The 14271-nt window shown below is 35.2% G+C and overlaps 1 protein-coding gene across 6 annotated transcripts in view; it reads right to left on the bottom strand.

Moving 5' to 3' along the window:
* Positions 1-14271, bottom strand: part of ST3GAL6 (ST3 beta-galactoside alpha-2,3-sialyltransferase 6) — a 93897-nt gene that overhangs the window by 34983 nt on the left and 44643 nt on the right. For all 6 annotated transcript variants that reach the window (XM_074300993.1, XM_074300996.1, XM_074300997.1 and 3 more), the window contains one exon: positions 6059-6133. In XM_074300993.1, the coding sequence (XP_074157094.1) occupies positions 6059-6133 (75 nt within the window). The remainder of the gene's footprint in view (positions 1-6058; positions 6134-14271) is intronic.

Here is a 14271-nt window from a genome sequence, read left to right as displayed (position 1 = left end):
GTTTAATAACAGGATCTCTGAAAAAATAATTGTTATTATTTTAAGCTATTTCAGCTTAATAAATTTAAAGCTCCAATAGTAAAAGTTAATTTTAGATATTAAATTAGCATTGAAAATATTACTATCAATTATCAATAATAAACAATTTTAAATTTTAAATAATATTAAAGTATTAAAATTAAAGCTTTTATTAAAAATATAATAGTTTAAAATAGCATAAAGGCTTTTGGGACAACCTGTACATAAACTTTGTTATATATTTTGTACAAATGCCTGCACATATATGGAAATATACATACACATATGTATGCATATATACATTTAAGTTAAGCTGTTAGTTGATTCTTCCAAATCCATGAGAAAGTATGTGATTAATCAAAAAAATTCTGAGTGTGATTTACGTAGAATGCGTTTTGATCATGATGTTATTATTGTAAAGGTAAAAATATCAAATTAGAAGAATAAAGATAATAACATATGGCCTATATAAGCATCTCCTATATGGCCTATTACAACAATTATAGGAAATGGATAAATAAAAATATATCAACATGTATTATTGACATTTTCTAAAGAGGTTCAATGGATATAAAGCAACTAATATAATGAGGAGGCCAAAACAGCCCCAAAGTTATACTTTTATGAAATAGGAAAAATATGACAGTCAAGAGTAACTGATGCAAATTAAAAACTCATCTACAAAAATGTTAACATATGAAAAAGATTAGAAGCATCACTGCCTCAAAAATAGTGAGAAATACTGAAAGAGAAATCCAAGAAAATATATAAGATCAAATGAAGTTATATCTTACCAAGAATATTAAAGAATGAATGAGGACGACAACACAAAAACAGAACAGCTCTGATATTATTTTTCAAAGAAACTATTGCCTTTTTCTAGTTAATGAAGAACTACAACATTTAGCCCTCAAAGAGAAGGAAGAGTTGGACTAGGGAAACCATTCAACCCCACAATAATAAAAGATTATGCTACAACCACTGCTACCCAAGTTGATCAGTTCTATGAAGACCTACAACATCTTTTAGAAATAACACCAAGAAAATCCCAAACAAAGATGTCACATTCATCATATGAAATTGAAATGCTTAAATAGGAAATCAAAAGATTCTTTGATTAATATATCAAAGATTTCATCCCATAACCTTTTCATTACCAGTATTTCATTACCAGGTGAAAAGATGGGGAGATGTATAATAAAGTGTCAATAAAAGCAGAATTATGAGTTTCTCTAGATACTTATTTCTGCAGATAACATTGTTGAATTCATCAAGCCCATACTAATTAAGCCTTCTTAGTGAGGATTAAAATTATTCAAGTATTTGGCTTAATCATGCACACTGAAAACAAAACAAAAAAAACAAAAAGGATACATTTGGGAAGGAAGGCCAATTTTTGTAGCCAACTGATACTGTCAAGGAGTAAAATATTATATAAAAGCAGGATTTTTACATGTTGGTGGTGTTTTCCTGAATGGTTTTCCATTTTATTTTTATCTTTTGCAATATAGCATCCTATATAGGCTCTCTTGAAAGGGAAAAAGGAATTCACATTGGGAAATATAGGTGATGAAAATTATGCCTATCTTGGGACAGGCACTAAAGATAAATAATAAACTAGCCTTTGAATTTAATAAGAGAGTAAACTGAATTGTATTTGGGAAATTATATAATACCTTCAAAGATCCCATCTTAACCCTTGAAACAAAAATCTATATATGAATACCAATATCCTTTAAATGACATATTACCACAAATTATTAATTATTACAAAATTCAAAAACAAAAATGACTTGGCAATGGAAAGCTGTAGGGTGGACAAAATTAGGTTCCAGAATATCTCCAATGATGATATCTATTAAAAAGTGAGGGAAGGGAGGGACACAAGTAATAAATGTCTAAGGTCAGATCTGAATTCAAGTATTTCTGGTTCCACACCCAGTACTCTATCTATTGTGCCACCTAGCTTCTTACAAGACATCCTTTAGGAAATGTATAAGCAGAAAAGAAAATAGACTGGTCATACAGCAAGAGTGAAGGATAGCCAATTTGGCTATCTCAGTATGACACTAACATCTGTGTGACAATAAAAGATCTTGATTGGGGTTACTTGGCCTGTGGACCTGTGAATTTTTATTTTAAAAACTACTTTAATATCAATTTGAATATAAGTCATTTACTTGATAATCATATGCATTTTGTATTTACAAACAGAAGAGATCCACAGGCTCCATAAGACTGAGCCTGAAGTCCGTAATATTAAAGGATATTTAAAAAAAAAAAAAAAAAAAGGTTAAGAATCCTTGAATTAGAGGAAGATCCCTCATCCTGATGGGTGGACCACAAATGGAAGAAAGACTTATGGCAAAAGCAAAAATGAGAGTGACTAGCTGAGAGAGAATTGCAATCTACAATGTTTGGATGGAGGACTTACATTACATTGATGAGAACACAGATAGGAATAAGAAATAAACATAATACAATAAAAAGATAATGGACCAGCAGTCAGCCTGCCTCTGCTGCTCATGACTTACATAAGCTTCATCAAATCACTTCCTCTTCCTCAGACTCAATTGTCTCACACATAAAATGAGAGGGGGCTGTATTTGAAATCTACAGCTATGATCCTATAATGTAAAATCTATTTCAATTTTTTTTATCAATTATTAAAACTGGTGAAGGAAAAAAAAAAAAAACCTCCAGGAATCAAAATCTTGAAAATCAGGGGGAAAAAAACTCTGAGTTTGCCAAGTCCAACTGCTGCCTAAAACTTGAATCTTTTCTATAAGGTCTACGGCAAGTAGCCAAACAGCCTCCCCCTGAAGCCCTGGAGGCAATATATTCCATACATTAACAATACAGAGACATGTATATTCTTAAGTCTAAAAAATTATTTGGTCAAGATTTAAAATGTCATTAAGATCATAGGATTAAAGGATTAGAGTGAGGTATAGAATACAATAAACACTAATAAATTATTATAGTAATTTAGTGTCTGATAAACCCAAAAATTCAAGCTTTGGGGGCAATCAACTCATTATTTGACAAAAGTTGCTAAGAAAACTGTAAAGACAAAATCTCATATGTATACCAAAATAAGATCAAAATAGGTACATTTAGATATAAAGAGTATATCATAAGCAGAGGAGGGGAACCTGGAAAATTTTATCTATCAGATCTATGTATAAGGGAAGAGTTTATGATCAAATAAGAGATAAAGAAGATTGTAGGAAGTAAAATTATCTAATTTTGATTACATGAAATTGAAATGTTTTTGCTCAAACAAAATCAATGCAACCAAGATTAGAAGTAATATAAGAAACTGGGGAAAAAAAATCTTTAATAGCAAGTTTCTCTGATAAAGGCCTCAATTCTCAAATATAAAGTGAACTCTATCAAATTTACAAAAATAAGAGCCATTCCTTAATTGATAAATGGTCAAAGGATATAAACAGGAAGTTGTCAAAAGAAACTATTTTTATTCATATGAAAAAAATGTTCTTAAATCACTATTGATTAGAAAAATGCAAACTAATTCAACTCTGAGGTACCACCTCATAGCTATCAAATTGGTTAACGTGACAGAAAAGAAAATGACATGCTAGAGAGGATGTGCAAAAATTGGGACATTGATGTACTATTGGTCATAAATTGGTTCAAACCAAATTTGGAACAATTTGGGGAAAACCATTATATCTGCATCCTAAGAAAACAAAGAAAATGGAAAACTGATGTGGTTGATGTAGACTCCAAATGAGGGCAGGGACTTAATGTTGGGGTTTGGTCATGGAGTGAATTCACAATGGCCATTCTATTTGGCAAAAGATAGGCTTATTTAGGGAATAGGTTATATACAAAATGATGGGATGCAATTGACACCAGAAATGGTAAATATGAAATAGAGTTGGGAGAATATAGAAAGGGGTTTTAATAATTAATGATGGAAAGGCCAAGTTTCTTAGTGGAACTTGACATTTACCAGGAGAAAGGAAATATCCATGAACTTGAGGCATTCCCTAAGCTAGCAGACTAAATCCTGAAAAGTACTTAGCACCCCAAAAGAATTAGTTAGCTATAAGAAAGAGTATTGTGCCACAGTTCCCTTTTATTGTCCTGCCTCAGTTTCCCTAAATTGTTCTGTCTCAGTTTCCCCAAATTGTTCTGCCTCAATTTCCTTTGTTGCAACCCCCCCAGTTCAGGTTCATTAGGACTAATATAAACTCAGGGCTAGTTATTCTAAAATTATAAATTGTAAATGTGTAAACTCAAGATAAGGGGGAGTTCAGACTTTATGACTCCTAACTCCTTCTAAATCATCACTCCCCATCCTGTACATTGTTCTTCTTTATCCCCACTTATCAGAATGCCCAGTGCCTCCCACCACCCTGTCAGAACCAGATTTATAGTCCTTTCCTGCTCTCAGTGCTCTGACTCTGCCCCTGCCTCAGACTATCTTCTGGTAGCTTGGAACCCTGTGCATATATACTTCATGGGAAGCACCCATTAGCTGCTGAATGCTTTGGGCAGCATGCCCCCAGCACAATCTCTCCCTCTCAAATAAAATATTAAAAACTCTCTAATCTCTATCTTGTCTCAGTTTTTCCAGCATTACAAAAGTGGGAGTGGGAGGGGAGGAGGGGGGGAACCTGTCAGGAGACATACCACAAGACATGGGGGAGGGACAAGGGGAAAGTCACAAGGCAGAGGGCCTTGGCAGACTGACCCACACTAGGGCAGTGAGTGTGGCATGGGGCATAAAGAGACTGTATAGGGAAAAATTAACCTCAGAGACATGACTGGGGTTTCTGACAGGGCATGGCAAGGTGAGGCTGTCCAAGACCCCTAGAGAGGGTGGGCCTCAGGGGTTTGACATAACTTGTATTTCTGACTGGATGACCTCTCCAGAGAATGGAACCATGGAGCTAAATTGATCCCTATCAGTATCTTCTCCCTGCTTTGAGGTCAAGGATCAATTTTTAACAATTCTTCAGTTTCTCTCTGCCTAACACACTTACTGTTCAGGACTTCATCAAAACGACTTATATGTACAAAAATATTTATAGCAGCTTTTTTTGCAGTGGCAAAGTTGGAAACTGAGGGTATTTTCATCAATTGGGGAATAGGTGAATAATTTGTGACATATGATTATTATGGATATTATTGTTCTATAAGAAATAATGAGCAGGATAGAGATTTGTATAGCTATTTTATATACCTATGGAATTACATAAAAATTTCTTGGGCAAAAAGGGGTCACAACAGGAAAAATGCTTAAGAAGCCCTGATATATACTATTAAATATGACTGCTAGACTCCTTTATTTTCTTTAGGCTTTTCTTTTCTAAGTGGGAGGATTCACTGGAAGGTAAAACTAATTTTTAAAAAATATCAATAAAATATCAAAAAAACCTGATTTTTAAAAATCTGAAAATAGGTTGAATAAGAAGTATGGATAATTGACCTTTAAATGAAGGAGAAAACACAAAACTGAAGTTTCTAATCACTTTATACTAAATTTTTCATCACTTCCTATTTTGGATTCACTATAAAGATATGAGTTAAGGAGAATAATGAAAGGACTATGGTTTTTGATGAATTAATTCTATTTCCTTATACCTTTAGACAGAGTAATTCATATTTATGCTAAGCCTAAGTTTTTACATAATGAAAATCAAGTTAAATGTCTAAGCTTGAAAGGTAATCTCTGGAAGCAAAAAAGGGTAGGGAGGCCAATTAGGGAATGACAGAATATCAGAGAGAAAAAAAATTTTTAAGAGAAGCTGCCAAAAACCTTTTCACCTATCCAATCTCATTCAGGCAAACCCACACAAATTTCAGAGTTCTTTAAAATCTGAATACATTCATAGAACTAAAGCTAAGAAATAGGATATTCAGGCTCTTCCTAGTGTATGTCCAGTTAGTTGACAGTGTTACAAGGTGACTATTATAGGCATTTAACTCAAAACAAAGGAATACCAAAAAAAAAAATGTTTTGAGACAAAACAATTTCATCATCCCATATTTCCCCATTGATTTTTACCTCAGTAGAGATTCAAAAGCAGGCTTCAGTGAACAAGAAAGCACTGGTGACCTTTTCATTTCTATAACTCGCAGCCTATGAGACAAAAACAGGAATAATTGATTAACTGTAGTCCTGCTAAAAGAAAAACAAATCCTTCTATAACCTCAAGTAACTTCTCTTAGAATTATTGTATTCACTCCAGACCTATGATTTCATTGTTGTAAGGATCTCTCTAACAATATAGTATAGCAATAAAGCAAATAAGTAGTAATTCTGCTTCAAATTAGTAAAGATGGCTGCAATTTCAAGTCTCTGGAGACATAATTAAAATATTACTTAGAAAATATTTAACAAAATCAATAAAAATAAAATAGAATGAAGATAATGGCTAAATCAATATATGGCCAGCAAGGATTGATATGTGTAGTGTAGTGGCCCCTATTTCTGAGTTTAACAACACTAGCCTGAAGCACACCCAGAAATCAAGTAATTTACCCAGATTCACTTAGGCCATTTTATGTAAAAGGACAGCTTACTCAAATCTGGAGGCCAGTCTCTGCTACACTTTGTTCTGTTGCCTATGGTATATCACTTATCCTCTGGGTGTTACCTAAGGATTTGTGGCATCTATATTTTGTTACTATAATCTGAGGAAATTGAGTTGGGTAATTAATCAACTAAGGGAATTATTCTAGTAATGGATTAAACTAAGGAAAAGAAGAAACTGATTTCAATTCAATTCAGTAAATATTTATCAAGTGCCTACTATGTGACAAGTATTGAGCTAAGCATTGTGGGGCTAGAAAAAGAGTCAGAATTCAATCCCTGCTCTCAGGGAATTTACAATCCAATGTGGAGAGACAACAGGCAAGCAAAATATATACAAAATAAGCTAATATAGAAAATAAATGGGAAATAATTAAGAAGGAAGGTACTTGAATTAAGAGGAATTAGGAAAGGCTTCCTGTAGGTGGGATTTTAGTTCCCAGAAAGAATGGCATGAAGACCATGGACTGATGGAAAATGAAGGAGGATTAGGAATATGATAAAAATAAGAGAATAGAAGACAAAAATAAATCCATTCATTTAATCTTAAATCAAATTGCCTAACACAATAATCAAGAACAGAACTAAGGTTCCCACTTTCAAAAAAAGAAAATGTGCCTCTTCTAAGTAAACTGGGATTGATTTTTTTTTTTTTTTTTTTAAAGAATGATCAAATCTTAAGATGGAAAGTAATGAGCGTGGAGTATCTTCCCCATTCCTGAAGAAGTCCAAATCCTGTTTGTATAGCATCTTTAAAGATATTCACAACAACCTTTGAGATATTGATTAGCATATCTTTAGAAAATTTAGGACCTGGTTTGCCAGGTGAATTCCAACCTTTGCACATGAGAAACCCTTAAGACTATATTTCCCCTATAAAAGATTTGTATATGATGAAGATCTTTGCTAAACTCCTTTCAGGAATAAGCCTACTATGAAGTACTCCCTCTTTTTCTCCCTCAGTGCCTTCCCTTCAATGGTGCCTTTCTCCTTCTCTAGCTGATTCTGGTGTCAGCTAAAATCCTCTATAGATCTAATTTGCCACTCAATGGCTTTCTCCCACTTCATGGAGTATTTTCTTTCTCCTAGTTAAATGTGAGTTCCCCAGAGGAACTTGTCTTTCTCTTTGCTAACTAAGCTCTCCCAACTCTACTCCGTGCTTGCCACTCCTAGTGAAGGGACCCCAAAACTCTAAAAATCCTTGAAGGAGAAAAATCTTCAACTCTGCCTCAGTGAAGGACCCCACCCTAAAGACAAACTGTTTCATCCTTGTTACATAGGTGGGGTTGATTCAGTCCTGAAATTCACTGAATTCTATTCAAATCCCAGCCCAAGCTGCTGAGTCAACTCAGGCTGTCCCAGTCCCCACTGTTGAGGGCGGTAGCCCCTTTGGTATTCTTTGTTTGATCTCCAACTTCTTTTGGGACTTGGACCTTTGATACAAGATGTGGTCAAACTAGTTTGGGCTATCTGAGATGGCCAGGGTTTTTACAGCCCCCATTCTAATCTGCTCAGATAGACCAAATGGCATCAGGAAATTCCTTTTTGGGAAGAGACTTCTGTCTCTACTCAAAAGATAAGAAGAGAGTCCTCATCTTATTACATCACTCTCAGGAACCTCCTTACATCACTGCATAAAAGAGAGAACGGGAATCTTCTCTTTGCAAATGGCCTTGTACCATGCAGCCATTTTGCCCACCGGCTCTCCGGTGTTTCTATTCTAATCAATAAGGACTATGTTTCCATATAGCATTAAGTAGCAAATTCTTTTGCTGCCGAACCCGCCATTGGTTACTTTGGGGAAGGAAGTAGAGAGAGAAAAAGAACTGACACAACTTTGTTTACTCCTCAATTTACTACCCATCATTTACTACTCATCATTTCTTACTCATCACCCACTAAGACACTCAATATAAAAGCCAAACTAAAACCCTCTTTTTGCAGAGGTTCCAAATATGCCAGGCTATGCCATACTCGGGATGCCAAGGTCCTCTGTCCATTGGAATATTCTTTCCAGTGCCATCCTCTCTTTACACTTACCTATTTCCCTAAACAGACTTTATGCCTCTCAGTCAGGATTTCTAACCTTAGTCCCCAATCCCTATAATTAAACTTCTTTTCTCAAGCTAGGTTTTCAAGTCTGTAAATTTCTTTACAGAGAATCTCTGCGCTGCCAGAAGGGAGTCCCCAAAACTCCCTACTCTTGCTCTGAATCACAAGTGGCTGTAGGGGAGCCAAACCTCTCCATTTGGTTCCCTGAACCCCAAACCTGCCACTAGACCTTATCATTTAACTCCCTGAGCACCAGAAACCCTAATTTCATCTTGGTTCCCTAAATCTAGACCTTATCATTAGTGTCTATATAACCGTTATTTTGTCTGTAAACTCTTCTCTCAAAAAAACCTTCCTTTTGGCAAAGAGAATTGCCATTATGAATTAGTTATTTCCCACTAGGTATTGCTACCTCAATCTCAACAGAAAGGATTGCATTAGTTAATTCAATGATGTTTTTCCCTATCCCTGCTGGAGAGTCTCCAAGATCTGCATTCCACTTCAACCTTTCAATGAGAGTAGGACAGTCCCATTAAGGCTTCCTGCTTTATAGGTCAGTTACCCTAAAGAATTGTAAGCTTGCCATCTACTATAAAGGTGTAAAAATGTGAGCTCAGTGACAGTAGGAACTGTCTTCTCTATTTATATCCCTAGCACTTAGAGAGTGCTTGTACATATTGAATGCTTTTTTTAAAAAAGGTCCTTCTCCCCCTCATTCATCCCTATTAGAAGTGTGAATCCCTGAGAAATGGTCATTTAGTATCTCCATACAGACATGCAATGATAGGAAACTTACTATCTATCTTACAAGGTCATCTGGTTTGAAAGTATTCATTGCTAGGAAGATTTTCCTTTTATTCATTTGAACCAAAATTCACTTCTGCAAAGTCTAATTCAGAAATGATATGGTTGTTTGAACAACAGATTGAGAAAACAATAAAAAATGACTTAGCAGAGAGAGAGCTGTTGGCCAGTTGCCTCTGGTTTTTGTGTATGCTTAGAGAGCTGATATAGGGAATTTGACAGTTTTGAGGAAAGGAAAGCAGCTAAGGTTATATTTCAAAAAGAAAAGGACTAAAAGTAGTCATAGGATAATGGAAGATGGATGAGGTAAGAAAAAAGCAGGTGCTGAAGAAAACCAAGACTTTTTTTATTTATTTGTTTAGGTTCTGAATTACATACATAGGATGGTAAAAAGTCTAGAGACCACGCCATGTTGAATTCTATTCAATTGATATTCATTAGGCTTACTATGGACTACAGTAGGTAATATAAATCAATGATGATAAAATTTAAATAGTTTCTGTCCTCAAGGGGCTTGACATCCTATTGAGAGAACATAACACATGCAAATAAGCATAATGCAATTAAAGAACATTAAAAATTGGAGCCAGAAGTCATGGAAGGCTTCATGAAGAAAGGGGCACCTGAGCCTGACCTGAAGAAAGACAAGAATTCTTAGATTCCCCAAAGAAGGGGAAGACAGGAAGTGCATGACAGGACTGGAGAGAAACCTGTACAAAGGCAGAAGTAGAGAAAGGGCCTTAGTGTCTTTAGAAATTATAGTTATCTAGTTTGGTTGAAAGATGAAGCTCTTGGGAATGAGCAGTCAGTGGAAAACAGGGATAGAAAAGGTGGTCTTCATCCTGTCAGCCATGAAGAGTTACTGAAGGATTCTGAGCAAGGTATTAACATGATCAGATTTGGGCTTTAGGAGGATTATTTTGGCAGCCATGTAAGGATATAATGGAGAAAGGAGAGACGAAGATGGACAAACAATTTAGAAACTTTTTATAACCATACAGGAGAAGGGGATTCCTTAACAAATGTGCTAAACATGTGAGTGGAGAAAATAGGACCAATTTTTGTAGCAGTGGAATGGACAAGATAGACAATTGATTCAGTGTGAGAGAAAGAGTCAAGGATGATTCTTCAATAGAAATACTAAAGCTTAAGATCAGAAAGGCTGCTAGGTGATGGGCCTGGAACCAAAAAGCTGTGAGCTCAGATCCTGCCTCAGACACTTAGTTGATATGTGATCTTGGGCAAATAATTTAATCTCTCCTTGATAATCTCACTGAAAAAGGAAATGGCAAACCATTCCTGTGTCACTGCCAAGAAAACCCCCAAGAAAATACGGCCCATGATATGAGCAACGTACAGAGCTGTACTTCCATACAGGGACAAAGACTTAAGAGGAGGATTACTGTCGGCTGATTGAATTAGCTGTACAACACAGAGGTTGTTGTTTGCCCTTCCTTCTCAAAGAGACCATGATACCAGGGAGGTGATATCATGGCATGCAAGTGAATTGGATTTAAGAGAGGGAGGGCTATTCGAGATCACCTGCTAGTGAGCCAATGAACTGATAAAACTGATAAAAATCATCCCAAAACCAGAAGTAGGTGAACAGTAACTGCAAACATTGAGTGTACATACTTAATAAGTTCATTAATATTTACTTCTCCTCCCCAGAGGAGTTTTCTGCCATTTTGAACATGGGTTATATGATGAAGGGGGAGGAATATGTCAAGGAGGAACATGCAGTGAGAGGACCAAGTAGTCGGTCAACTTTATGATAGGAAATAAAAGGCTTATTCCTACATCTTAAATGCAGAAATGCCAGAGACCTCCCCAGAGTGTATCATCATTTCTTATAAGTACCATAAAACAATCAACATACTTCATTCACTCTGGAGTCCTTTTTATCTTTGTAGCATATTTCTAACAATGAGGTCATGAAGCATCAGATATGACTAATCAATAATAAGAAAGGTTTAATAATGGGGTTTTAAACTTGAGGAAAAAAAAGGGGGGGAGTGGAAGATGGTGACTAGGTAGTACAGTAGATAAAGTGATGTATCTAGAATCTGAAGGACCTGAATACTAATCCAGGATTGGATATTTATTATCTATGTGACTTGGGCAAATTATTTAAGCTCTTTTTTGACTCAGTTTCCTCAACAGTAAAATGGGGGCCCTAGTTAGAGAAGGAAATAGCAAACTACTTCAGTATCTTTGCCAAGAAAAGTCATAAAAAATGGGGTCACACACTCATACCTCTCAGGTTGGCTAAGATGACAGGAAAAGATAATGATGAATGTTGGAGGGGATGTGGGGAAACTAGGACACTTAAACATGGCTGGTGGAGTTGTGAACAGCTCTAACCACTCTGGAGAGCATTTTGAAACTATGCTCAAAAGGCTATCAAACTGTGCATACCCTTTGATCCAGCAGTATTTCTACTGAGCTTGTATCCCAAAGAGATCATAAAGGAGGGAAAGGGCCCAACATGTGCAAAAATGTTTATGGCAGCCATGCTTGTAATGGCAACAAACTGGAAACTGAGTGGATGCCCATCAATTGGGGAATGGCTAAATAAATTGTGGTACATAAATATCATGGAATATTATTGTTCTGTAAGAAATGATCAGGAGGATGATTTCAGAGAGGCCTGGAGAGACATGAACTTATTATAAGTGAAGTAAGTGGAACCAAAAGAACATTGTACATGGCAACAGCAAGATTATGCAATGATTAATTCTGAACATGGCTCTTTCCAACAATGAGATGATTCAGTTAAGTTCCAATGCAACTTGTATTGGAGAGAGCCATCTACACCCAGAGAGAGGACCATGGGAACTGAGTGTGGATAACAACATAGTATTTCCACTTTTTGTTGTTTGCTTACATTTTTTCTTCTTCCTCATTTTTTTTCTTTTTTTGATCTTTCTTGTGCAGCATGATAAATGTGGAAATAAGTATGGGAGAATTACACATGTTTAACATATATTGGAGCACTTACTATGTAGGGAAGGGGGTGGAGGAAATGAGGGAGAAAAAAATTTGGAACACAAGGTTTTGCAAGGGTGAGTGTTGAAAACTATGTATATGTTTTGAAAATAAAAAGCTTTTTTTTTTTAATGGGGTCACAAAGAGTCAGACATGACAATAACTTAATAACAAACAAGGTAAGGGTAAAAAGAATGCACAAAACAACGAACACAATGAAGTTTGAAGAAATGCAGATTTAAGCTGTGCTTAATTCAACAATTTAATTCAACAAAGGGGGAAAATCTTTCTAATAATTAGAGTTGACAAAAAGTCAACTTTTTTGTTTAGGCTCCTATTGATGGAGGTCTTTTAAAAAAGCCACATGACTACTTTGTTAAGTTTGATGTGGAGTTGGTTCTTGCTTGGGGATGGGTTGCTTTGAATGACCACCAAACTGTCTTCCAACTGTCAGATTCTGCTGAGATTCCTTTAGTACAAGATAGTTTTTAAGGAGAGACAGGATCAAACACTGAGGACCAGTATGCTTGAATCTGGTTTTATTTTAGGCTCGTAACTCAGAGCTACTATTAAGATCTATCCTGAACCTCATTCTAGCTTTGTAAGATCCCTGCTACAAATAAACCTAGAAGCTTGACATTGGAATTGGTTTTGATATGCCTAATATAAAACGATATGATAGAGTGAAAGGAATGTCAGGAGGGGAAGAAGAAAAAATCTGCATGGGGAAAGAGGGTTGGAATGGAAAACACTAATACAATTTGGATATACAAAGTAGAGGCATTCTGAGCAGCGTTCTAGTGCCATTTTCAATTAGCTAGTGAAAGTCAGTTGTTAAATTTTCAGTGTGAGAATTTATACTTCAAAAATCAGCAAATGTTACAAATTAGGGCTTGATGTATTGCTTTGTTAGTTAAATGAGTAAAATGTTAATAATGCAAATAAAACTTAAAAGAGTGTCCTAGATATATTAGTATATTTTTAAAACAGAGAGCTAGTTGTTAAACATTTATCAGAACACACCTGGAATAGTTAAGATAAATATCAGTGATGAAATCAATTTTCTTCTCTACCTCTACTCCAGTTCTAGTACATCTACCACATATCAGAAGAGATCCCACACTGGATCCTTCTTTCTGGAAATATTCTTAATATTTCACTAAGTACATTTTTTTTAACCAAAGAAGCTATTATAGTTGTAGGCATATAAAGAAGTAAGGAATCAAATGCAGAAGCACAGCCTTAAATATATCATTAACTTTCAAATACAAGCAAAGGAAGAACATAATCTTTTAAGGAAATCCTTAGTTAGGACTTGTCGCTGAATCAAAGAGATTACATTACTCCTTTTATATATTTTTTTATGCAAAAGGAAACTAACATTTAATTTATTTCAATTTAAGTCAAGATCACATGCTCTATTTTAAAGGTCACTCACAATTATTTTTAATTTTGGAACTTTGGACACAGGGATGGGGGAAAAAATGTTGTCCCAACCAATGCTGGTAAAAAAAAAAAAAAAAAAAAAAAAAAACTCTGGGGAAATGTTCATTCTGTCAAAAGTGTACATAAATATTCAAAGGTTCTGTTACATGAGGTTTCAAAGAAGACTTATCATGTCAAAAAATAATTTTGAATAAAATGGAAAAACAACATTTACCAAATATCTGAAGCTTATGCATTACACAAATATTGCAGTTTCTTCAGCCTGAACATCATGGGTTTCCAAAAGGATTTTTGAGATAGAGAAAAGGTAATTTGAACATTAATTTTTCATTTGACCACTTATGTATCCTCATTCAGTTTCTTCAACATAAAATTGTCAACATTTAATTCAGATT

This window comes from Sminthopsis crassicaudata, chromosome 3, assembly GCF_048593235.1.
Source record: "Sminthopsis crassicaudata isolate SCR6 chromosome 3, ASM4859323v1, whole genome shotgun sequence".
Taxonomy (NCBI): Eukaryota; Metazoa; Chordata; class Mammalia; order Dasyuromorphia; family Dasyuridae; genus Sminthopsis; species Sminthopsis crassicaudata.
This window is presented reverse-complemented; position numbering and strand designations above follow the sequence as displayed.